The sequence below is a fragment of the Lethenteron reissneri genome, chromosome 30 (assembly GCF_015708825.2).
Source record: "Lethenteron reissneri isolate LAM-NWPU_2019-01 chromosome 30, ASM1570882v1, whole genome shotgun sequence".
Classification (NCBI taxonomy): Eukaryota; Metazoa; Chordata; class Hyperoartia; order Petromyzontiformes; family Petromyzontidae; genus Lethenteron; species Lethenteron reissneri.
The window spans coordinates 3,713,281-3,738,717 of record NC_083808.1 but is presented as its reverse complement, the minus strand read 5'-3'; the positions used below and the strand labels follow the sequence as shown (position 1 = coordinate 3,738,717).

At 49.5% G+C, this 25,437-nt stretch overlaps 1 protein-coding gene across 4 annotated transcripts in view; it reads left to right on the top strand.

Annotated features, from left to right (window-relative positions):
- The window catches only part of LOC133349419 (transcription cofactor vestigial-like protein 4), a 56,447-nt gene that overhangs the window by 26,467 nt on the left and 4,543 nt on the right, over window positions 1-25,437 (top strand). Inside the window, exons 1-4 of one of the 4 annotated variants that reach the window (XM_061562826.1) lie at window positions 3,222-4,228; window positions 7,374-7,746; window positions 18,221-18,464; window positions 19,356-19,479. In XM_061562826.1, coding sequence (XP_061418810.1) covers window positions 4,105-4,228; window positions 7,374-7,746; window positions 18,221-18,464; window positions 19,356-19,479 — 865 coding nt within the window. In that variant the 5' untranslated portion in view covers window positions 3,222-4,104. Of the gene's footprint in view, window positions 1-3,221; window positions 4,229-7,373; window positions 7,747-18,220; window positions 18,465-19,355; window positions 19,480-25,437 lie in introns of those variants that run through there. The other 3 variants (XM_061562829.1, XM_061562831.1, XM_061562830.1) reach the window with 3 other exon arrangements.

Sequence of the window (25,437 nt, the reverse complement as noted above, 5' to 3'; positions counted from 1 at the left end):
TATCATATAGCGTTGGTTGTGGGACTGGTTCGAAGTGGTTTATATATAGCCTATTCCTAATGAACTAATAGGTGCGTGTTTAGCTGGAGGGTTTCTGCTTGATTTTTCTGACATGAAGGCAAAAAGATCGATGGGAATTTTTTTTTTCATATCATCGTTCTAATGATGACCTTTATGCACACTACATTTGAACAAAGCGTTAACCGAATTCTTACTAACTTGGCAACTCTTGCCGCTGCACAAACAGAGGCATATTGCCACCTTAATAGGAGTAAAATGTCCTTGGGCTCACGCGCACACCGTTTTGCGAGCACATCACACCTCCTCTCTTGTTTTTGCATTGGCTGCCAGTCAAGCAAAAGAGGATCCTCTTGCTGCTGCTGCTGCTGGCCTGCAAGTCTCGCGATGGGTTAGCCCAGGGGTCGGCAACCAAAATAACAAGAAGAGCCATTTCTTTCCAATTCGGTACAAAATTCAGTATTTCAAGAGCCGCAATGCATCTGAGTACATACTGTACATATCGTCAAGAAGCAGCCCGTAAAGAGCCGCATGCGGCTCCGGAGCCATAGGTTGCCGACCCCTGGGTTAGCCGCAGAATATTCGCAGCAACTGATCCATTTTTAGACTCCAACAATCTCCCTGAGATCTTCGAATCGCCTTCTTCTCAGCACTCCGAGGCCAAGGCTCCGTACCTGGGGTGATCCGGCTTTTGCCAGTGCAGCTCCCAGATTATGGAATGTTTTGCCTTTGCTAATAACATTCAGAATCCGTTAATATATTTAAGTCTGTCGTGAAAACTCGCCTTTTTAATTGGTCTTTAACCCCTGCCTAGTTCTGGCCGTTTACCCTGCAGGTTATGTTTATTTCCTGCCTTCCACACACGGTGACGCATTGGGATCTACGGCTGAAATGCACTTTAAAACAAACGTTAAATAATAATAATTGTTATTAAATCGCTAGACGAGACGACGGTCGATGGACGACCGCACGGGTGACGGATTTGAAGCCAAAGGAGAGAAGCGGGAACAAGTTTACGTCCGCTGCCAGGAGATGGAGCCGAGATTCGTTCATGCGCCGGAGTGAGCTCTGGACTGTGAGGGATGATGACGGAGTGGGCAGGCCTTCATCCAGCAGTGGATAGGCAAGGGCCGATGATGATGACATGGCATAGAGTTGTTTCAGCTTTATTTTGTTTAACCACGTGGGAGACTCAAGAAACCAGGATGAAGTCTCAAGTGCAAGAGTAGCGGACTTGGGCCACCAAAATAGCAAAAGCAAAATAACAAATAGTAAAAAAAAAAGTCTAAGCAATGAAGCAAATAGAAACCAGAAGAAGCACAATATGCCAGGGGGACGAACTCCAAATAACAACAAATGACCAATGGCCTCGCCAAGTAGTGCCCATGCACACCTGCAGCAGAACAGTGCGAGGTAATCCTGGTTGCGTAATGCGATAGAAGACGCCACAGCGGCGTGGCAGCGCAGTGGGCAATTGCACATTCCTCTCGCTCGGGCGCATTTGGAATAACGCGTTTGGAATACCAGGAATTGCCGGCGTACTTGGAAGGCCAGAGTTTGCGGGGTAGGGTTAGTTGGTTTTGGTGGGTGGTGGTGTTGGTGAGCGGGTCTACAGGGTGGGGTAGGGGGGGTGTTTGTCATTCAGCCTAACCCCCTTGCCATTTTCTCCACTCCTCTGACTCTCACTCCCCACCCCGCCCCGCAGTTTCCCAAACCTCATTTTTTTCGAGAAAGGCTCTCCCTTTCTGGCCATCCAAGCATTCATTAGCTTGCTCTTAAAGAAGACCTGTTTGTATGTCTGCAGAGAGGGATGACATCATGGTTTTGTTCTAGCTTTGTGTTAAGTGTCTCTTGTTCATTTTTAGATCAACGAGGGGAGGGGGGGTAAGTGGTTGTCTACTGCATTCTCTGGCGTGGAACTTGAGTTTTCGTGCAGCCTATCGGAGCCTGCCCCGTCTGTTCACCACATGTCATATCTATTCTCCGAACGGGTGAATCCCGTCTCGTTACCTGCCATGCCCCTTTTCTCTGATGCCTCGAAGATGCACTGCAATGGGGACGCACGGTTTAAATCAATAGCAAGCGACAATGACGAAGATGACGACGATGATATGCGTGGACGAATCTAACATAGGTCATTAAACTCCGCAAAGTGTCAGAATCAGAATATCCATTTCTCCTGGAGGAATCTGACGAGCTATTAAGCTCTTTTTCACAGATGTCAAACAAAAGTATTGGTAGCAAAATGTGTTCCGTTCATCATCCTCAAGTGGAAATGATATCTCCAAGTAATCCCAGGAAATAAAACATTATCTCGGGGTTGTGCTCTGAACCTGCGAAGCTTCTAATTGTAACTTGTTTTTGGTGGAGGGGGGGGGGCTCAGAAACACCCAAGGTGTGAGGACGCTGCACGTGTGACATGCGTCGGTATGGTGAGCGGTGGCGCAGCGGTTAGCGCACTACGCTACGAGGCTGGCGACCCGAGTTCGATTTCCGCTCACAGACAACAACACCAGTTATGATTATCCGAACCAGTCCTGGACCGTTCCAAGGTCGACTCAGCCTCAAATGAGTACCTGGAGTGATGTGTAAAAATCATCGCCATTCGGGAGACAAAGGCAGCCGGGCGTGGTGCTGGCCACCCACTCCACTCCCTCCCCTCGTGTGCCTTAATAGGTGCTCGCTTACAGCACCTGCTCCGACAGCCTGCTAAAGCACTGTTCCTCATTGCAACGCCCACGGGCCCACTGATGTGGTCCCGCGGTGGCCTTGAGTGCTGCCCCCGACAATACACAACATGTACGAAACATCGTCATCGTGCTGTTCAACCCCGAATGGTTTCAACATGGTGTGGCAAACCCTCACACAATGATTGCTGTCTCATCGGCAAAAGTGTCCTGCCCGCCCGCCCTTCTGAAATTTAGTGAAGAACAACTTCGCTAAAGGCAATATATGAGAGTGATGGATCTTTGTCTTGGTATCCTTAAGAGAGGCGTGTGTGGAGGGGGGTGGATGCAGAGAGCTGCATCGTGGGGAGCGGTGGTGCAGTGGTTAGCGCGCTGCGCTATGAACCTAGCGACCCGGGTTCGATTCCCGCTCACGGCCAACACCAGTGACGATTATCTGAACCGGTCCTGGGCCTCCCCTAGGTCGACTCGGCCTGAAATGAGTACCTGGTATGGTGTGTAAACATCGCCACTGGGGAGACAAAGGCGGTCGGGCGTGGTGCTGGCCACCCACCCCCTCGTGTACCGTTCCGGCCTTCATAGGTGCTCGCTAACGGCACTTGCCCCTACAGTTTGTTAAGGCTTTGCGGGGGATCTTTATCTTTATGCAGAGAGCTGCCCGTGTCACCCCCCCCCCACTCCCTTTCGCTCAGCCAATCACGCGCGCGCTCCTCGAGTCGCACGGAATAGCCCAAAAATCTCAACGCAGCCGCTCCTCCGCTCTCTCAATGCCCGATGCTTCTTCCACCCACACGGCAGCTGGAAAGAGGCGCAGTGAGACTGCAACGACCGGGGAAGATACTTGCATGACCAGGGAGCGGGTGGGTCGAGGGGGGTCACTAATGCAGTGGTAGTGCAACAAGGCTCTTAACGAAGACGATAACAGAGGGAGGGAGGGGTTCGGTGGTTAACTCGGCTTCTACAAAAGAAATCGTGGGGAAAAAAAAAAGTTTGATATTTTCTCCGTGGTCTTTGAATTGAAAATATTTTTTTGGCAGGCGGGTTGGGGGGGGCACCGGCATCTCACTCCATTCTCGGGCTGTTGTCGACATGGGGGAGGGGGGGCGGTGACGGCTGTGAAGAGTGAACAACAGTGCGCGGCCACCGCTCTTCACGAGGCTCCCCTCGTACCGGGGCTGGCGATTGGCCACGCTTTCAAATCTCCCGAACAGCGTTCGATTTTTTTGTTCACGCGCGCGTGTGTGCGGTGTGTGTGTGTTGGAGGCGGAGGGGGGGCGGTGTGAAAGCAGCGGTAGTAAGACTGGAGATTGGTGGCAGTTGTAGCCACGCAGATAGGGGAGTCGAGTGGCCGGGGACGGCCGCTCACCTGCCAGGTGACACGCTGGCGCACCTCCAGGACATGCGCTGCCTCTTTGAGGCGGCGCGCTGCACCGCCAAACTGCCCGCCAGCCTCGGCGACATGGACATCTTGACTCTGCTCGACACGATCAAGAATGGGAAGTTTGCCCTGCTCGGGTGCTCAGGTGAGGGTGTTTGTTTGCTGCTGTTGTTGGTGATGTTGTTGGGGAGCGGTGGTGCAGCGGTTAACGCGCTGCGCTTTGAACACGGCGACCCGAGTTCTATCCCCGTTCACGACCACCAGTTATGATTTTCTGAACCGGTCCTGGAACGCTCCAAGGTCGACTCAGCCTCAAATGAGTACCTGGTGTGGTGTGTAAACATCGCCACTCGGGAGACAAAGGCAGCCGGGCGTGGTGCTGGTCACCCACCCACTCGTGTGCTGTTCCGGCCTTAATGGGTGCTCGCTAACAGCACTTGCCCCAGCAGTCTGTTAAGGCTATACGGGGGATCTTTGTCTTGCTGTTGTTGCTTGGGAACAGTTCGGATAGACCGCGTCTCTCGACTCCCCCTGCTCATCCCCTCGTTATGAACCTCGGGTCAGTAATGCGTGATGATACGGTTTTTGCTATCACATGTGGACAACTTGATTTGGGCAGTAATCGGCGCCCCCTGCAATAGGCAATGGACGGACATTGCGGATATAATAAGACCTGTACAGGCTGGTCCAGATGTATTGTGACCCCGAATGAAATGACCCGGAATATTTTTTTTTAAACCTTTGCATATTCATTTATGTTTGGAGTTTTTAGATAATTAAATGGGGGGGGGGGGGGGGATGGGGGGCGTCACAAGACATCTGGACCACCCTGCACGTCCCACCCACAGCGCCGTGGAAGTCATCCGCGAATTTTGCCCCACTCGTTTATAGAGGAGAATCGCAGATGAATAACGCGGCTACGAGGATGGACTTGCCGTGCCACGTCGCTTGCGCGCGCGCAATGAAATCGTCGTTAATCGGACGCCGCGCTGCATTGCGGGACGGGAGAAACCACGGATGATCGGGAGTTTTCACGCTCGCTGAGAGTGACGGGTAACAGGGTAGCGGATAAACGGAGTGCAACTGAATGTGACGAAGCTTGCGTATCATGGGCCGACGCACACGAGCAGGCCCCCGTGTTTACTGCCAATTGTTCCAGCAACTTTCCGCAAACCGTGCACCACTGATGGAAATGAAAATGCGATGCAGTCATTTGCACCCCGAGTAAACCCGTCAGCCACCCACACGTGACGGACAGCACACCGCCATGGTCCCGTGATCAACCAAGTGTGTGGCCTTTTGATGTAGTTTGCGTTCAAAGTGTGGCCACAGGCTACGGTTTGCCAGTGGATATCAACGCTTATTAGAAGTTTCTGGGGTTTTTTTTCTCGTAAAGGTTTCATTCTTTGAAGCGCCGTGTTGAAGATGTTCCCTTTTGATGAATAAAACAATACATTGTACAGTAACGTGCGTGCTTGTGTGTGTGCGCCTGAGAAAAAAAAATAGTGAATTCGTGTCAAGTTTATTGAGTGTCATGGCTAATTACGCTGATGCGTGTTGTTACGGTGAAATTTGCTAATTGGAGGTAATTGGCGCGGCTCTGTACCCCTTGGGAAGGGGGATAAGGGATGATGTTGATGATGGTATGAGATTCCAAGAACACAGGATGAGATGTTACTATCCTTTGTGCAAGCACTTCCAAGAGTTCATGAACAGTGAGCCTGGTGAAATTTGGGGAGCGCATCGTCAGTAGTGAACCTTTGGTAAGGTGGAGAGGCACATCAAAGAGTTCTAAGGAGTGGTGGACACGTTGATGAATCTTTTAGACAATGTGGAGATGCAGGCCGATGCCGCCCCCCCCACCCCCCCCCCCTTCAAAAGCCAGCCACAGGTGGTGGCAAGCTTGCCCGAGGACAGGAAGGTCTGCCGATCAAAGACAGGAGGCTGTGCTGCACTGTGGCTTTGAAAACCCTTCTGGTCTGCGGATGAGTGTGGGCGGATTGGCTGCACATTAAAGGTTGCTTTCAGTGGCCTCAAATATATATATATTTCTAATGTTACGGAAAATTGCAGTTATGCGAGTTGCCGTCGTCCAAAAGAGGACATTTCACCATTGTGTTGGCAAAAATTACGCAGCTCTGAGCGACCACGGAATGGAAATTTAGAATGCAAGCAACGTCGTTTAAAGGGTTCCACATATGGTGACTATCTAATAATCATGATAATGAGTTCCGTGATGACGGACTCACAATGCGAGTCTTGAGATGATGAAGCTGGTTTTGATGCGTTTCATCCTTGCGCACCACTGCCAATGCAGGCCGTTAATGTGTTCATTAATGATGCAGCTGCGGACACTGCCGCAGTCTTAACGGTTAACACACTGGACTTGCAATTTACACGTTAATGGTTGGATCTCCCTGCGTGGCAGTTAGAGCAATGGGCAGATTTTTGTCGCGAAATCCCCGTGTCTCTGTCCGCCCAGCGGTGTAAATGGATACACCACTTTTTTGGTTCTTTCGGTAAAGTCAATAATACAATAATAAAAATAAAACAATATTTTATTGTGTTTTATTTTTATTATTTTATTATTTCCCTTCTACGTAACTTTACCGAAAGACCCAAAAAGATGAATCCCTGCAGTCACGAAAGCTTTAAATCGAAAATGGGTACACCACCGTTACGTTCATCTGCAGGTCGGATGTGTGGGTACTGCCACTTCATCCAAGACGTCTGTCCAGCTTTCAAGACTCGGCCAGATACCCACGAGAGGGGGCTCCCTCGAGTGCAGACCCATCTGCCCAGCAGTGCTATGAGCACGCTCTTGCAGGGCTGCGCGTTTACCTTGCGACGTCACTTGTCACTTGCCCTCGAGTCGTACGCGGGCGTTGCGTGCGACTTGCGTGGCGTTTCGCCGCTCGCTCGGGAAACCACACGTGCTCACGCCGGCCACGCGTTGCATTTGACTGCGTTGTTGTGTTGGTGTGGTCTGGGACTGTTCTTGCTGTTGTTTTGCTGTTCTTGCCGAAGCTTGGAAATTGGTGTACTCATGCAATTTGAACTTACATACTGTATCTATTTTGCGTATGTATTTTTAGTGATTTGCTTTACTTTTCCTATACGTTGCCCTCCTATCGTCTTTTGTATCATTTGTTGTAACTTTCTGTCCAGGGTCTCACCCCCTCCCCTCCCCCTTCGCAGGACATTGTGAAAAATAGCTTCATAGCTCATCCGATTTGAACCAGGGTAAAATACAAATTTCTTATTCCGATTCCGTTTGCACCCTCTGCCAGCAGGTCCACCGTTGCCCCTCCAGCGGAATGGCATCGCTATGCCCTCCCGTCCCGAGCTACCCCGCTGCGGTGACGGCGGCGGCGGCGGCGGTGGCGGCGATGGGATCAGGACGCGCCCTCCTCCGGTGGAGGTGGACGAGGAGGAAGTGCAAGCGCAGCCGCTGGCGCTCACCATGCACAACAAGCCCGCGGCGCCGTCCTCCGCTCCCGTGCCCATGGTGACGTCCCCTACCGGGGGAGGCCCTCCGGCGAGCCCCGGCAAGCGCAAGTTCACCAGGCCGCAGGCAGACGGCGTCTCGCAGCAGGGCAGCGTGGAGAGCGAGGACGAGGAGGACCCCGCCACCAAGGCCAGCCGCCTCATGCCACTCAACCTGTGAGTAGTAGCATGGCTGGGCCGTGTTTGGACATGGACAGGCTCAGGGCTGCCTGGATAGTCGGGGGCGGGGGGCAAAAGGGGAATGTTGTCCCTGGTCTCACACTATAAAGAGGGCACCACAATGAGCCTGTTGTTGGTTTTTTTTGGTGGCGAATAATGAATGAGGCCCCCACGTGGCACTCTGCCATGGGCCTCCCAGCCCTGGGCCTTCAGGAACCTCTGGGTGGCCCTCAGTGTTGGGGGGGGGGGGGTAACTTTGTAGTGGTTCCAATGCTGGTTTAATAGATTTGAATGCTGGCTGTGGTATATTAGAATGATTCTGTGAAAACCCACATGAACACCAGTGGCAATTAGTTTGTAAATGTGTCCTAAGGCTTCCCCTAAAGGTCATTATGCACTCGGATAATTTTCCGACAATCGTTACTGGCAATCTTCACCGGCAACAGTTTTTCTAGGCAGAGCTCGCATTGCGCCGTTCCATATCACTCCAAGTTTGACGTAGAACAGGCTTGAATGTGGCCAGCAATTGTTGCCCTATAATTCTCTTAGTTTAGGCTTATGGCTATGATGACTTAGTTAACTTTTTATTTTATTTACCAGGTAAGGCCCACTGAGCTATATAGCTTTTTTTCAGAAGCGACCTCGCCACAAATGATAGCTCAACGAAGTGGCTTATCATCACGTGGAAATATATAGCAGCCAGATACTCTAAACGCATGTTTCTAAATGGGTATGAAGAAGATACTTTTTTTCTATTCATATGTATTCCGGTTGTGGGTTCATGTCACCCACTCCTGTCGCCACTAGAGGCGCTACCTTTTACTGTCATGTCACTGAAAGATCTTGAATCAAATTGTAACACCAAAGAATTACTAGGGTGGGGGCAGGGAGGGATGAGATGTGGAGGAAAAAATCCACACGACCACGGAAAGAGAGAACATGCAAACTCCAAACATACAGCAGGCGTCAGGGTTGGGATCGAACCCACGATCTCCTGCATACCAGGCGAGGTCGTGAACATCTCGCCACCGTGGTTAGCTGCTAGCTGTGTGCTAAACATTGGCACAAGAGAGGCAAAGCCAGCTGGGCTACGCAATGGAACGCAACAGAATTTGGGTTTATAAAGCGTATAAACACAGCGGCTGGATCTCACACGTGTGCGCTTTGATGGTTTCGCGATTTGCTTGCGAACGGCGTTTGTTCCACTTGTCTCATCAGGCTAGATGGGAGATATTTGTATTGACAATGCTGTGATTCATTTGTTACTACCCAATGTATACAATAATAATAATAAAATAATAGCTTTTTATGATTGTATCCAACATGATGAATTAAGTTTAACACGTAGGCTTTCGCGACCAATATTATTCATAACGTTGATTATGAATGATGAATTAACCATAATTCATCATGTTGGCAGATGCGGGTTGGTGACATGGTGGGGGGGGGGGTTCAGGAATGATTCAGGTATCACTTGCCACTGATGTTAGCCATGGACAGCAATTGAACTCAGGTTCACAGGTTACATACATAGCCATGTGCGCTAATCACCTCCCCACTGCCGCTCGTTACGATTTCACGTGTGATCTATAAGTCAGTGATTTATTTCACATTAATGCGGCCGTAATGAAAGGGGCAGAGAGGGAAGAATCAATTAGCTCAATACCTTGGGTGACTTTAAGCGAGGAATTTTAAACAGCTCAGCCACGCTAAGAGTCCACGCAATATCAGTAGCCAGAGCAATGCGGCGCTTCAGTGTGTCCAGTGTCGAATGGCATTGGCCAGGGATTCCTCACATAACTCTTGTCTAAACGCCTCTTCAGTGTCAACACTGCGAGGTGCCCAGGCACACGATGACGTCTTCCTGGGCGAGTGCGTTTGTTTGGCAGGTTCGGCTAAATACGCTGTTGCTGCTGTGTGCATGTTCAGATCTACTTCTGAATGAGTGCTAACAGTTCTGAATATTGTTGGTACGTCACGCGTTCTAAAAATGTGCGCACAAAGACACACATAGACAAAGACCCCCGTATAGCTTTAAAAGACTGTTGGGGCAAGTGCTGTTAGTGAAGGCTGGCATGGCACATGAGGGGGTGGTTGGCCAGCACCACGTCCGGCTCCCTTTGTCTCCCCAGTGGCGATGTTTACACACCGCACCTGGTACCCATTAAGGCTGAGTCGACCTAGGGAATGCCCATAACCGATTCAGGTAATCGTCACTGGTGTTGGCCATGAACGGGAATCGGACTCGGGTCGCCTGGTTCGTAGCGCAGCACGCTAACCAATACACTACTGCTCCCCACAGACACACACATGCACATACTGCTCCCAGGTACATAAAGCACAAGCGTGAATTTCATAGTTTGCTAAGGAAGGCTGCTTTGGTGTAATGGTTAGAAGCACACTCCCGACTTGAAATCCCAGAGGCAGCCAGTTCAACCTCCCGTCTTGGAAGATGAAACAATGGTGCAAGTTTCTAAAATCCCTCCCCTGCTTCTGTCCACCCAGCAGCAGGCATGGACACACCACAGTCGATATGCAGGTAGCGTCTGGTGGGGTAAAGTGTGGGCACTCACAATTCCTGCCAAGACGCGTGGCAAGCATGAAGAGTAGGCCCCAGAATACCCTCGATAGGGGCTCTCTAATGGCAGGAGTGGCATGAACAAGCAATCGCAGGGCTGCACCTTTGCCTCGGGTCAAGTCAAAGTGGTTGCCCCTGCGATGACACCTTTGGGGGCGATGCTCCTGTCCCTCCATTGGCCACCCTGAGACTTTCTTGTTGAATGTCTTATTCCTTTGACGGTGGCCGGACCACCGCCGTTTTAAATTCAACAAAGTCTTACTAAAATATGTATTTCAAACAGTACCAGTTTATATTTGTTGCAGCGAATCAATTGCACCCCCCCCCCCCACCCGTGACCTCACACATTCCACGTGCGTACGTGCGAGTGCGGGTGAGTGTGCGCAAACGTTGCTCAGTGCGGTGCCGTGTCTTGAGTGCCAGTTTCTCGCCGCAGAAACGTAACGGCGTGCTGCCTGCCTTCCACGCGAGGTCCAGCAAAAATATTCTGAGTAGCCATCGGCCGCTCGGCGAAACGCTACACTGTATCTTACCGCAAAGCGCTCGCCGGTTCTGTGCAGGTTGAGAGGAGCTGTGAGAGTTCGGTAAAACATGGTGTGAGTGTTGACACAATCATTCATAGCTGTGCGTTACTCATAAGATTGGGCGGTGGTGTGAGCGATGTCTGAGCTGGTCCCAAGTTCCCCGATCGCCAAACCCGCGATGACCCAGCGTGGTGACGTACGGCGCACCGAAACGGCGTGGGAAAGCCTTCGTCCAGCAGTGCATTGACAAACTACCAATTTCTACGCGATAGAGGAGCGGTGGTGCAGCGGTTAGCGCGCCTCGCTGGTTACCCGGTGGCCCGGCTTATGATCGCCGGCCAGGGCTAAACATCAGTGATACATGAAGTAGTCTTAAGTCAGGGCTTCGCCTCACCCTCACTTCGCCAACCGGCAATGGCCAACGTTATGAAGTATGGTCAATCAATCCCCGCGACCGACCGGGCCATGGGGTGGCCCCGCAGTGGACCGCAGAAGGCCCGCAGATTTTAAATTGCGACCCGCCGGTAGTGGACGTAAATGCGCCAGCATTTTTACTTTCTTGCAATCTCTCGGCGCGAACGCCGGTGAGAGTGAGCAGCGGACGACTTTCACGAGGCTCCTTTTCCGCGACAATATTGCGCCTAACAAAATGCACGACTGTCGCATTCACAAACCATATTCCGTGATAATTAATTTCGAACGGAGCTGCACAAATCGGAGCGTTTGTAAAGAGCTCTCCGTTGTCAAGGCTGCTGCAAAGCCACATTTGCATGTACGCGCGGTTAGCTGCCTGTGTGCGTTAGTGCGCGAGCAAAGAGTTTGCGCGCGTGTGTGTATACGTGTGTGTACGCGAGCGTATGTGTGCGTGTGGTGCGAGTAAAGACACATGTGCTTGGAGGGAGGCCCGGGTTTGGCTTGTGGCCCACAACAAACAAGGCCCCGTTGAGGCTGACATTAGAGAGCTCCTTCCTCATGAACACCTTTTACATTTCAACAAGTTTATGGGCCACACGGTGGCAAGTTTGGCCGGTCACGATTTGGATTTATCGAACAACAGCGCCGCAGTTGCCATGGTAAAAAGGAAATTATTTATTTTCTTGGTCTCTAACAAAAATTGTATAAAGTTTATTTTATGACCGTATTTGTGCCTCTATTTTTTTTACTTTTTTTAACCATGGCATCAAGTTCTGTTTTACTGCTCGGCCGATTTTGGTTTTAGACATTCAGTGGAATGGAAAAATGTTGAGTAGTAAAGGCTTCTTTGTTTATGGGTCGTTGAATGCTCAGCCACACAGGTGATTGGGTCATTGTGGTTTGATTGGTAACTTAAGTTACATTTTCTAAAGGGTTTTAATAACGGTTTTGTTAACACATTCGTCAATAACACTGTGGCCTTTGTAGGAAAATATAATCGCCAACGTTTCAAGCAGTGGCCCCTCTTCATAGCACCAAAGTCCCATTGCCCAGAACGCCACCTATTATATATTTTTCTTTTGAGGCCACGGTTTTTATTGACGAACATGTTGAACTTTTTTGCCGATTGTATTTGTGCACCGCTGCCGATACATCATCACCATATAATATATATGTTTTAATGTTACTTGCAACTGTTTACCCAGGAAAGCGAGTCTCAAGATTATTTTTTGAAGGGTCCTGCATTGGGACGTTTGGCCAGGTATCATGAATGACTGCTTGGCTTGATGTGGCAAGAAACTGGAAAATCCGCAAAGAACCAACGCTCAACACTCCCACCTCCGGGCAATTTGAAGACTTAATCACAAATAGCTTTCTAAATGTTTGTGTCTGAAAACACTGCATATCGTTGAAATGGAATAATAATACAAAACGTTAGTGTGACGTGGGTTCCTGGACCGCATTGGGAACCGTGGGGGGGGGGGGGGGGGTTATGGTGTGGTGTGGTCAAATTTTGTTTGGATCGTCCGTGGAGCTTCAGCGTAGCTATTATTTTGAAACGTGAGTCACCTAAAGTGTACATAGTTTCCAACACACGGCTACTCACAGGTCTGGCACAACCCGAAGTGAAATAGTGTTTTATTTATTTATGGGGGGGGGGGGTTGGTTTTCCTCCTCCCATATTATATTTTCCTGTCAATGCGCTGACAGACCGCTAAGTGACTCAACCTTTTAACAACGTTGAGCATTTTGCGAAGATTAAAATGTCGCCAAAGCTGCGCATTGAGCTGACTGATACGACAACACAGGCGTTTGATTTATTTTTGCAAAGAAAATAATTCTTTTAGTCCGTTTTTTTATTTTAAAACGTCAGCTTCGTGTTTTTTTTTATGACGAATGAACACGTTTCTGAAGTGGAACAACATCTAAACCGTTAAACGGCTGTACCTTGTCAGAGCACGCAGATGATGGGAGTTTAATCCAATCCACGTGTACGTCTCGTCTTGCGCTAAAAAAGAAGACGACAAATTGCCTTTCCTGGAGGATGAATGAATTGGCCCGCATAAATGAGTGCGTGTATGAAATGTCCATTAGAGGCCGTGCATCATATGGCCTACTAACTGCCGCCCGGGGAAAGCGGCGCCGTTGCTAAAAAACAAACGCGGAGTGGCCAAGGCAATGCTGATTGTTCACATTCGTCGGGGATCATGAACACGTGCGGCGAAACTTTGCCGCGTCCGTTGACGCGAGATGGCGATTTGGCTTGTCGCGGTGGCTGCGCTCAAGGGACTTGGCAGCATCTGCGCAAATGAAAACCCCGATTCGGCGTTTACCTGAACTCCAAGCAGAATTCATCGCAGCGAGCCGTGACAGTTGTTCCACTGGTAACCAATGTCTGGGATGTAATTTTTCTTTGTTGGCCTTAGGGTCTCCCAGCATCTCCAGCCAAAGCGATGCCGTGGCCCGTTTAAATGTGATCTGCACCGTTCGTTCCGCCGGCGATTACGCTTTTTCCTGCCGTGCGTCATCTGTACGTGCTTTGTGAGAAGCGGCTTAATGCCGGGTTGTCTAACGACGACACATCGGTACGCCCATCGATCGATACTGATTCATAAGCTAAGGATGCTTGCATCGATTAATAAAACTATTTTTTATTTTACCAGGTAAGGCCGGCTAAGCTATGTAGCTCTTTTTCAGAAGAGACCTGGCCACAAATGATAGCTCAACAAAGTGGCTCATCACGTGGAAATGTATAGCAGCCAAATACTCTAAACACATGTTTCTAAATGGGTATGAATAAGAGACGTTTTTTTTCTATTCGTGTGTGATCTGTGGGTTCATGTCACCCACTCCTGTAGCCACTGGAGGCGCTACCTTTCAATGGCATGTCAGTGAAAGATCTTGATTGTTGAATCAAATTGTGACACCAAAGAATTACTCGGGGGCGGGGAGGGGTGAGATCATTATACTCCATGTGGTCCATGCGTCCAGACCAGATGATTCACTTGTGGGTATCACCTGAGGTGGTACCACGTTGTGGGGTATCCTTATAGAAGAGCCGCTTTGCTCACTGGGTCCTTACCAGGTGAAACACAGCTTCGAGTGGTTCCAAGTTCTCTCTGTGGCCAACGACAGTGAATTACGTGACAACCATTTTACTCGCTCGTGTTATATTTGCCACTTTAGTTGGGTACCAAACGTCTGCTCTGGCCCAATGGACGATAGTCGCAATGTAGGAGAGGTCCTTCAGACTTAGTGCATTACTTTGGACCATTAAAAGTAAATTAAACAAATTATACAAATAACTACGGAGCTCACTCAAGTGCCCTTGGGAATTACTGTCATCGTTGCCAAAAAGATGAACCCCCCCCCCCCCCCGCAGTGAGAATTACAGCAAGTCACGGAGTACACTTATTTATGTAATTCTAACTGCAACGCACCCAGCACTGAAAACAGATGCCGCTAACTCAATTAGGTTTTCGCGTTTCATTTACTTCTGCGAGCCCATGTGGTTTTGTTTTCGCCACTTAACGTTGGTGCTGTGTACAGTAAGTGCATGCGCATGGCACCATTCCTGAAGATGGGAGCCAGAAAGGTGCACACACACACTTTTGCATTTTTTTTTCAACGCCGTTAACGTTTAATTAAACGCATTAACTATTACTTCGGTACATGCTTCCGTGGTACTCATTGCCGGTCACCGGTGCTTTGGAGCCTGTGCTCGTAATTTTTATACAGGAAAAAAAATCTATTTCCGTTCAGCTTTTAACGGGAAATGGTAAGTACTTTGTAAGTAATTTGTCCATTCAGTAATCGAGCTACAGCCCAATGAGGTTCCATCATCACCACCTTCACATAGGATATATGTTGCATTTGCTGACATGCAGAAAATTACTCGCAGAGCATTAACAAAGTGGTGCAGTGTCCTTTGTATTTTTTTTTACTTACCCTTATTGACACACGTGGTCTAGAGACGTGGAACCCATGGTACCAGGAGTTGATGGTATGAGGCTTGACTATGCAAGTCACTGTTACTGCGATGAATTGTTCTCTTAATTGTACACAGCTGTCGTAAAAAGAAGAGAAAAACTCCCCCCACCCCACCCCAATCGGAGACTGTGAAATCCTTTTCCACGCGCCCTCCTCCGTGGCACTTTCTTGCGGAGTTATGACCGCCGAAACGATCAAGGCCAAATTAATGAACTGGCAAATAAAGCCACTGAATTAGTGGCACGTTTTAGAGCTTTACAAATTAGCCCAATTTCCTCCCTCCCCACCACCACCCCCCTTCCAAATTGGCTGTTGCCCCTGAAAAACCGGTGACCCACCGTGACCCGTAATTCTGTAACATAATCTCTCGTTACTTTCACTGGAGGGGCTTACGTGCCTCATTTCGTGAAAAAAAAGTAAATAGTCGGGTAAACCCGATTTATAAGTCGACGAATCAATGAAGTGGATGAATTAAACATGTGCCCGATGTGAGCGTGGGCAATGCAAGGCTCCTGGCAAAAATATGTACGCATTTTGCCAGCTTCATAACAAAAAGGGGGCTTTGTCTGCATTCACTGAGGTGTAATGTTGGAATCGTGTTATCTTACCGTTTCCCAAGTGAACATGCTGGGTTCTTTTTTTTTTTTACAAAATGCAATCACGTTGTGTTTATCAATGGTGTTTTGTAACCTGGGTTGTGTTCATTTTTTTTGTTCAAATGAAAATTTATCCCAGCTTTAGTTTAACGTGCGTGTTGTTGTTTTTTTTTAAAGTGCAAAACATCTGACGATACATTTAACTCATTTTAAATCGTTTACCATTGATCACATTTAAATAATTCCGGTAAACGGAAGCATCAAAGGGCAATTTCGCATCGGCATTGCAGCGGAAAGCTGTTGTTTATATGACGCGGCAGTCCCTTATTAAGCGAAAAAGTTACGTTTGTAAATTTCGCACGAAGTGAGAATTTCTCTCGTGGCCGATTTACGCGGCAGCCCGTGGTGTGACGTGCCATGAACGGCACTAACCCCCAGAGGTGTGGACTCGAGTCATGTGACTTGGACTCGAGTCAGACTCGAGTCATGAATTTGATGACTTCAGACTCGACTTGGACTTGCATAACAATGACTTTGTCCCACCTCTGAGGTGTGGACTCGAGTCATGTGACTTGGACTCGAGTCAGACTCGAGTCATGAATTTGATGACTTCAGACTCGACTTGGACTTGCATAACAATGACTTTGTCCCACCTCTGCTAACCCCCCCCCCTCAACTCCTCCGCCTCCTCCACGGAGTTCCCCAGTGCTCCCGGTCACTTCTCGTGCCTCATCGGCGCTTGGCACCGCGCCCAATGGGGGCGGCAGTGTCGTGGGAAACGCCATTTTGGAGTGGCGCTAAAAAAATACAAAAAATGTGTCTCTCTTCCCAACTTCGCACTGCTCCCTCTCGTCCTCCCCTCTCAGTCCCTCGGGTCTCACGCCCCCATACTTCGCCAATATTAGCTCCACTGCCCGGTCGCCCACTACTCCTGCTCAAACCCACCCACCCACTAAACAACAACGACTTACATTTATGGGCCTAAAACGTAAGAAACGTCCCACCAACCCAGTCCGCTGCTTTTACCCCAAAAAGCCAGCGGATTGTCCGCTGTGTCGTAGAGCGGGGTTCCTCTTGTCATGCACGTCAAGTGTGTCCCCCGTGTGCTCCTTTCAGCATGCATGGGAATGGATATGTGGGGGAGCCGGCCTTTTCAAAACAAGTTCACCGCTTGCAAGGATTTTTTTTGTCTTTATGGACGGTTCACATGTACAGTTTGTCCTCGCATTTGGCTTATGTTTAGGAAAGGTCAAGCGTGCGTGTGTGTGTGCGTTTATCTTTGTTGGTGTGTATGTACGTGCGTCAGAATGTATATGTTTTTAAAAGTTGACGGTTGCTGTTTAAATATGCCCGGCTCATATTTTATATAATTAGTTTGTTTGCTTTACTTTTTATTTATGCAGCCTTTGATGAATGGGAGATCCGAAGTTTTAATAGTAGTAATTATTTGCCCTCCGTCTTAATACAGTATTTGTTGACATTTATTTGTGTTTATATATAAGACTTGTTTATTCACTCTTTGGCAATCAATTATCTTTTAAACTTGTGGGTTCAGGGGTCGCGTACGATCCCATGCATTACGTCTGCCGTATACGAATCGAGCGTAATCATTCCTCTCACGCACAAATGGTTACGTGTATCGTGAATTTATTTAATCAACTCATCGTTGCGCGCCCAAGACACATATCAAACACTTTCATGCCATCACATTCGCAGTGCGCGTAGCGTGGGTTGGCATTGAAATAGGGCTCCCTAGTACCATTTCCATCCTCTTGGTAACCACCTGGGCCTGTTCTTCCCGTGGAACCCGGTGCAGTTTCACCGCCTGTACACTCAGTGACTATGCCTATGGCATCTCCATGCCGTTGTAGGTGGCTGTCGTCAGTACAGCACGGCAAGTTGTACTAAATGACGCCTTTTCACGAAACAGTTTTTACTGCACTAAATCGCACAAGATTGTAAAAAAAAAAAACTAATGCCAGTCAGTTCTATAAAGGGGTAGTTGCAATCCTGAACAATACCGTGTTATGAAAAAAACAGAAATCGAATTTATTATATATAATATCTAGTAAAGCACAGTCCACAATAACACGAGATGAGTATGCAGGCTGAAGTAAGACCGAGGCGCGTGGGTAGCATCAAGAAGTATCCAGCAGAATCCCGCCTTACATGATGCTGCACCGAGGCAGCCGTACAACCTCCTACTCGCGCGACTTAGTTCTGATCCAATTCGCATCCGCCTTATAAAAATATGTCCAGTGCGCGTTGTGGAAACACGCGTGACAAGAGAACAGACAGCGCACCCGAGTTAAAAGAAACACAAAAACGATCGCTAACGGCCCGGCGCCCCCACCCGACCTTTCCGGCAGGAGCAAGTCGGCGAGCGTGGACTACATCCGCGAGCGGGAAAAGGCGCGAGGACACAGCCCGCTGGTGCGCAGCGCGTCCCTGCCGCCGCGCCACCTGCCCGGCGCGTACCGTTACGCCGGGGCCTCGAGCAGCCCGGCGCTCGCCGTGTCGCCCAACCCGGGACCCTCCAGCCCGGGCGAGGCGGCCCGCTCCGGGGCGCCGTTCCTCCGCGCGGGCACCCTCCCCGCCTTCCTGCTGCAGCAGGTAGGCGCGTGTTCGCTGCCACGCTGCGATATTTAGTTACGAATTATACACCGGTCCCACCTGATGACGGAGACTTGTGTTGCCTCCGAAACGTCGTGATTTTATTGTTTCATTTTTATAAATTTTAATTTTATTTTTTACCTACGTGACTTTACCGAAAGAACTAAGAGTATGAATCCTTGCAGTCACGAAAGCTTCAAATCTAGATGCAATACATTTTCCTACAATCAGCAACTTTGTTGAGCCATCGTTTGTGATAGCCAGGTCTCTTCTGTAAAATAGCTATTTAGTCCAGTGGGCCTTACCTGGTAAAATAGAAATATCTTCTTGGTTCTTTCGGTAAAGTCATAGAAATAGTTGTTAAAGTTTAATAGTTAGTTATAGTATGCTTGTTTTGATTATTGGTAAAGATTCGATTCACAAATTACAGTTGTTTCTTTTATGCTCTTGCCTGCATTCAGAATGTATCACTTGTCGAAGCATATAAGACTTGATTCTTGCATGCATGATTGAATGTCTGTTGGGAGCATAAAAAGGAATATCAATTCATGAGTCAATCCTTGTTTCTAGATGCATGAGGTTTGGTGCGTTGGCTAGGGCACTGTACTCCGAACACAGGCAACCTGAGTTTCGTTTCCAGGTCTCGGCTAGCATCAGTGGCCATAGTGATGATATCTGAACCAGTGCCGTGTGTGTCCCCGCCCCTCCTACCACCTTCAGCAACAGCCAGCGTGGCTAAGCATGTTCAAACGATCAACATGGCCGACTCGATACCGTGAGGCCTTCAACCCAGAAGCGGATTGACGTCGGGCTGTTAACAACCACCGCTGTGTATTGCATGCGTCGGTGATGAAGAGACCTACGCTGACGTTATTTCCATCTCGCTCGCAGATGAGGCCGTCCGTCATCACCTGCGCCCCGGGCGCGTCGACGCACCGCAGCAACGGGCGCCACGTTTCCAGGCCGATCTCCGCCTCCAATGGGCTGAGCGTGAGCCACCGCCGAGAGCCCAGTGGTGAGATGCGTGTGCCCGTGCACTCCCGTCTTGGAGACGTTCGGTTTTCTCTCTTCCGTGCCAAAGCCTTCGTCTATAACCGCAAACAATTATTGCTGCTGCTGTTCGAAGCGAAATCCTGGCTGTGGCACCCAGTTCTCTACTTCGCTGCGCTTGATAGAATTCAGCGTAAAGCAGTCGGATTGACTGATGATCCAGCAATCACTGAATTAGCAACTCCTATTCGCACGATTGGCTACGTACAGTGCGAACGAAGCTCAACATACACACATACAGAATTGACTACAATCACCCGCTCGGTTGCCGGCGGTCAGTCGCCCCCTCATAACACTATTGCTACAACCATGGTTACTATTTACGTGAACTACGCTCGTTGATTCCTCCACCCGTGTTGATGACTCCTACCAGACATTCACCGTTTCATCTCATCCATCCTGTGTTCAACCACGACAACACTTCTTTGCTGACCCGCCCATACGGGACGTTTGTGAAATAGAGCTTCATAGCTCATCGCATTCCTCCTCCAGTTTAAATCAAGATTCTGATCCCGACTTCGCTTTCTGCTTTTTTCCTCGCACCGTGCTCGACTTTGGAATTCCCTCCCCATCCGTCTCTTTCCCCAAGTTCTCACCACCGTTGCTCAATTCACGCGGCGACACGTCAACCCTTACCTAGTGCGCACATTCAACTGCGCCATTTGTTTCCGGCCGCTTAGGCCTCTTGGTGCCTTCGGCCCCGTGCTCAGCAAATGTGCTGAAAAATAAGCAAATAAAGCCCCAGAATGAATGGGGGGCGGGGGGCAGGCGGGGGGAGGGGGAGGTCACACGTTCTCATTCGTGCTCCTGTCTCTCGTGTCAAACTGCCGCCTATTCGAGTTCATTTCCATATTCTGCGCGTGACCCAGCGGAGAGGCAGCGCTAATCGGGAGGGCACACAAATTCATCTCGTGGGAAGGGAGGGAGAAAAAAAAGCCGTGATCTCCAACATGTAGATTTGCTGCAGGCCGTCGCGCGGCGTAATTGAATAACCTCGCGGGCGATTGAATATGGGTAAGGTTAATGCCGAGGCACATCCGGCCAGTGTGTAAACTCCCAAGTGGTCTTCCCAATAATTGGCGCGGCATGCGCTCTACGCAAGTTGTTAGGCTTATTTATTTATTTATTCGGCATGTTTTTAATTTGATGTAATCTGAAAGCGGCACCGCACCCATCTGCGTGTCTGAATCTGTCCAGGGCACCCTATAATTGTTGTACGTGTGGAAAACAAAAATCAATTGACCTCGGCTGGGAAAGGGCTTCCTTTAATTTTGTTGTGGGAGGGCACTTCCTTCCTGCCTTTGAGCTGGAAAAAAATTGCAACGAAGCTTCTCACAGCATTTCTACAAACATTCGGCATGGATCTGGGAGCTGGGAAAACTACACAGCTTGCTCTTACGCTGGCGTGAGACCAAAGTGGCATCATACAAAATTCACAAGATTGATTGTCTTTGTGCAAGTTAGGTTTTACTGATTGCTAAAAATAAGAACAATAACGGTGTAACTCTGCAATTACTTGCTGACGCCACTGCCGCTGAAAGGCCTTCCTCTGGAGGGAGCTCTAGAAAGCCCCTCCAGAGGGTATTTGGCCTACTCTTCCATCTTGGAAGTGGTGGGAGTGCCCACACTTTACGCCACCACACGCGACCTGCCGATCGACAGGGGTGGACAGAGGTGGGGATCATTCATTCAACGTCGGTCACAGACGGCCTCCGGTTTAGTACAATTGAAATCCATCCTGTGCCGGGCCCGTAGGAGGCCTGGGAGTGGAGATATTGGATCTCGTCCTGGAGGTAGCCCAAGGCAAGGTTGGACACAGCCAGCCACAATGTCAGTGTAGGCGAGGCTCAGGGCACTTTGGGGACCCGCAAGGCTCCCCGGAAGAGGGAGAAGTAGGAGGGGCCCTGAGGAAGACGTGGAGTGCTCGGATGAAGAGCTCCCACCCCCAAGAGAGTCACTGGTGTGCCCAGAGAGGATGGAGAATGCTCTTTCTCGGATGAGCCAAGCGCGGAAGAAGAGTCTTTCGCAAAGGCTCTTCCTGCCAGGGGACGCAAAGATGCTGAAGATGGGGGCCTATTGGATGGCCTCGGGGTGAAATCCCCGGGCCCCCTTCATCGGAGAGGATGCTCCATATCTCATCGGATTCCTCCTGGAGTCTAGATAAAGATTCTGATTCTGATAAGGGCAAGAAGCCACCTGTTTTTGTAAAAGCCGGTGGCCTCCAGGTTTGCGGGTGTGCCCATGGACCAGCACGTGCTGGATATGGTGAGAGCACGTGTGGGTTAAACCAGCTCCGGATTTCACGGTCCCCGAATCGGCGGAGTAGCCGTACGCGCTCGCAGGAGATCAGAAGGAAGCCCTGAAGGTGCTTCCACTGGTGGATGCTGCAGTGGTGAGCCGAATTATGCTACGACAAGCCTTCGGTCACAGCCAGGTTCGTCAACCTAGGCCTGGACAATGGGGTGCAGGATTTTCTGTTGAAGTCCAGGCGTTGGATATCTGGTTATGGCATGAGGCTTCTTCCTTGAGAGATCAAAGGCCCGGAGGAAGGCAGGGGCAGCTGCTGGTGCTGCATGGGGCAGCAAAGCAGATGGGAGAACTGCATCTTAAGCAGACAGGGGTTGGCTTCCTAGGTGCGGGAATGCTCGGGTGGAGAGGTATCAACTCCACTCGAAGAGCCACAGCGGGCCGGCAGGGCAGGAGATCCTCGAGCAGATGTGTGCAAAGCAGGAGTGTGGACCTCCCGGCAAACATTCTCGAGACACTGTAGGTGGGACACGTTGGTGTTCGAAGAGGGCAGGTTTGGGAGAGCTACCCTCTGAGCAGCCGTGCCTCTTAGAAGGGAAGTCCCGGCGTCGCGGTTCTAGCGGGGAAGCGAGAAAAATATATTTCCCCACCTCCGGCTAAGCTCTGTTGCGGCGTCAATTGCACCAAGCTGGAACGAGTTGGTGACCCAGCTGTGAAAACCGGGCTGAACGTGAGAGTATCAACAACCCTTGTGTTAGAAACTTGCCCATTTATATCTTGACTTGAAGCTTTCGTGACTGCAGGAATTCCTATTCTTTGGGTCGTTCGGTAAAGTCACGTAGATTGGTTAGACATTTCGATCGCAACGCAAGCGGTCGTCATCAGCCTGATGTTATTTTTGTTATTTTCTTTGAACGTGATATCGCCCATCCATCTCAACTGCCGCATCGAAAATCAAACCGGCGACCTCTCGGATTGCCAGGCCGGTGTGCTCGCCATTACACTTTATAGGGCAGCATCAATTAACGTTGTTCACGACGCTTGATTGACACCGCAGCGCTACCCTGTGCTCCAGTGCAAGTATTGTTTACAATCTTGGGTTGCGTCCCGGCCCCTGGATGTCGTTTCTTGCCGTGGTGGCCAAAGGCGGTCTTGTTTATTGGGAGAGCGTCAGGAAACGTAAGCTCCTCCGCGATCTTGTTTTGATGTTGCGTTCACCTCTCTTGCCGATTTACTCCCCACAAAAAATCCAGATGTTCCAAAAACAAAGCCGTCTCTATGACTTCTTGGTTAGTCAGCGTGCATGTGGGATCCATTTGTTAATAAGCCAACAGCTCCCCTGTGTGCCAGGGTGATAAAAACAAAATCCATCCAATGCAGCTCAATTCCTTAAAGGGGCAAGGCACGGTGGAAATAAAGGAGCCCTTCATGAGCACCAGCACAAGGAAACCTGGAGTGGAGTATTTAATCGTTTTGAGACGCTGGCACGGACGATTGGTTAGCGCCACTGGGGTTCGCAATACAAAGGTTGTTGGTTCGATTTCCTGGCATGACAGTTGAAAGAATGGGGCACATTTCTTAAATCCCACACGCGCACTCTGTCCACCCAACAGTGTAAGTGGGTTGACACCACATTTAGTAGATCGGCAGATCGCCATGTGGTGAATTAAAGTGTGGGTAGTTCCACCTCTTTTAAGGCTGCTGGCCAGCGTGGTAGAAGAGGCCAAAACTCTTCTGGAAGGGGCTTTCCAGAGCGCTCTGGAGTGGAGGCCCTTCTGTACGTATCTATGGATATTGAACTTTTTTCGTACCATACGTAGCCAACCACGCTAAATGGAGGTGCGTCGGGAAGGACAACAAACTAAACACGAAAGGCAGTTCTCAAGAAATGAGTTTTGAATCTGGATTTAAAAGTGCTCAGCTCCAGTGGCTTCGATTGATTTCTGTCCACGGCTAGCACCGGCTGTGGCATGAGAAAGGACTTTCAGGGCTGAACTTTTGCACCTTTACCTATTAATAGTTTTGGGGGCTGCATTTGGATCTGTAGCCTTCGAGACATGTTTATGTATAAGCACAAAGGGACAAATTCGGTTTTGTTTGTTTAAACCAGCCAGAGTAATATGCCGCATACTTGCACATTTGTGCGTTGCTTTGAAGTCTGTATTAATGTGGCCAAGAGACACGTCCTCCGCGGAGATGGAGTGATGATATCGGCCCATTTGCTCGCTGCTGCATGGCAGGTTCACGAGGGATGTAGACAGCTCGGAACAGCCTTCATCCAGCAATCGATTGAGCATGGCTGATGATAATGACGAGGAGGATGAATGCGAATGCAAATAGATTGTCTATTTTGTCGCATTGACAGTCGGCGCAGAAACGCCCGACCAAATCTTAACTATTCTCTTTGTTGCCAAGCAACCAACAACTCCCACATGCATTTGCGAGCATGCACAGTTTACAATCGGGCTTGCCAGGATCTGCCGTCTTCTCCTCGTGTGAGAACAAAATAATCACAATAGTATGGGCCCATGAAAACACGACCAGAGCCAGGCAAGTTTGGGAGCAAATGCATTCAGCCTGGAGGCACCCAATGTTTTTTTTTTTAAACATCCCAATGAAAACCCATCAGCTGTTGGCCACAGTGTGTTTTATACCGCGGGAAGGATTTAACAGTATAAATGACAGTACTCCGAGATATCGCCAAGCTGTAGGAAATTATGTTACAGGAATTATTTCGTTCCCCTTTGCCAACAACCGCTTGGCAATGGACGGACGAGCCGGCAGGAGAAAGAAGCCGCGTGTGGGACACGTCAAAGCCGCTGTTCTGTTGGAGAGTTGCGCCTCGCAGCAATCTGTCTCGCGATATGGGATTCTCGACAGGGTTGGCAGCGCTCCACTCAACAACAACATCCTTGGCTTGTGTATCTTGTGCGTGATATGTCTTACTTGGCCCGTACGAATGCATTACGACTTCCTGAGATATAACAAAATAATACGCTGAAAGTAAAGGGCACAAATGCAAAATTCATTGGGGCTCTAAACTTGACAGGTCATTACACATCATGACCGTGAAACACGGGCCAGAGATGATTTTAACTGAGCGTGACTATAATGACTGCTGCCAACAAAATCTATTTGTGCAATTAATCTTTATTTTGCTATATAACTTAAAAGCTTGTCGACCCAAAGTTGTTGTCGTGAGATTATGAACGGCCTATGAAAATAAGTCTGTCTGGTTTCCTGAGGTATCGTAGCACAGAGCCACATCACCAAGATATCTTGGGCTAAAATCTGGCCACCCACCCAAGTTCAAGGCATTAGTCCCGTCAGCAATAAATGCTCCAAGAACTAATTTTCAATTTAGTTTCCACGAAATTTGACAAGATTTTAACTACGACAATGCAGCGAATATTTGCAGGGTAATACAGCGGATGTGCCCCGAGCGTGGATAAACATGTCCGCTGAAGGGTCTAGTCAGTGAGGGTTCATGAAGGTGGAGGCAAGATAGACGTGGGAGCACACAAGTACAGTACAACAATGGGTTTTTTCCACACTGCGCTCAGGTGCCCACATTGTCGCCCCGCACCCTATCACACCTGCTACTCACGGTGTCGACCCATCCGAGCACTGTCCAAGCTCTACCCTCCGGGTCATTTGATTATCGCCAGTCGGGAAG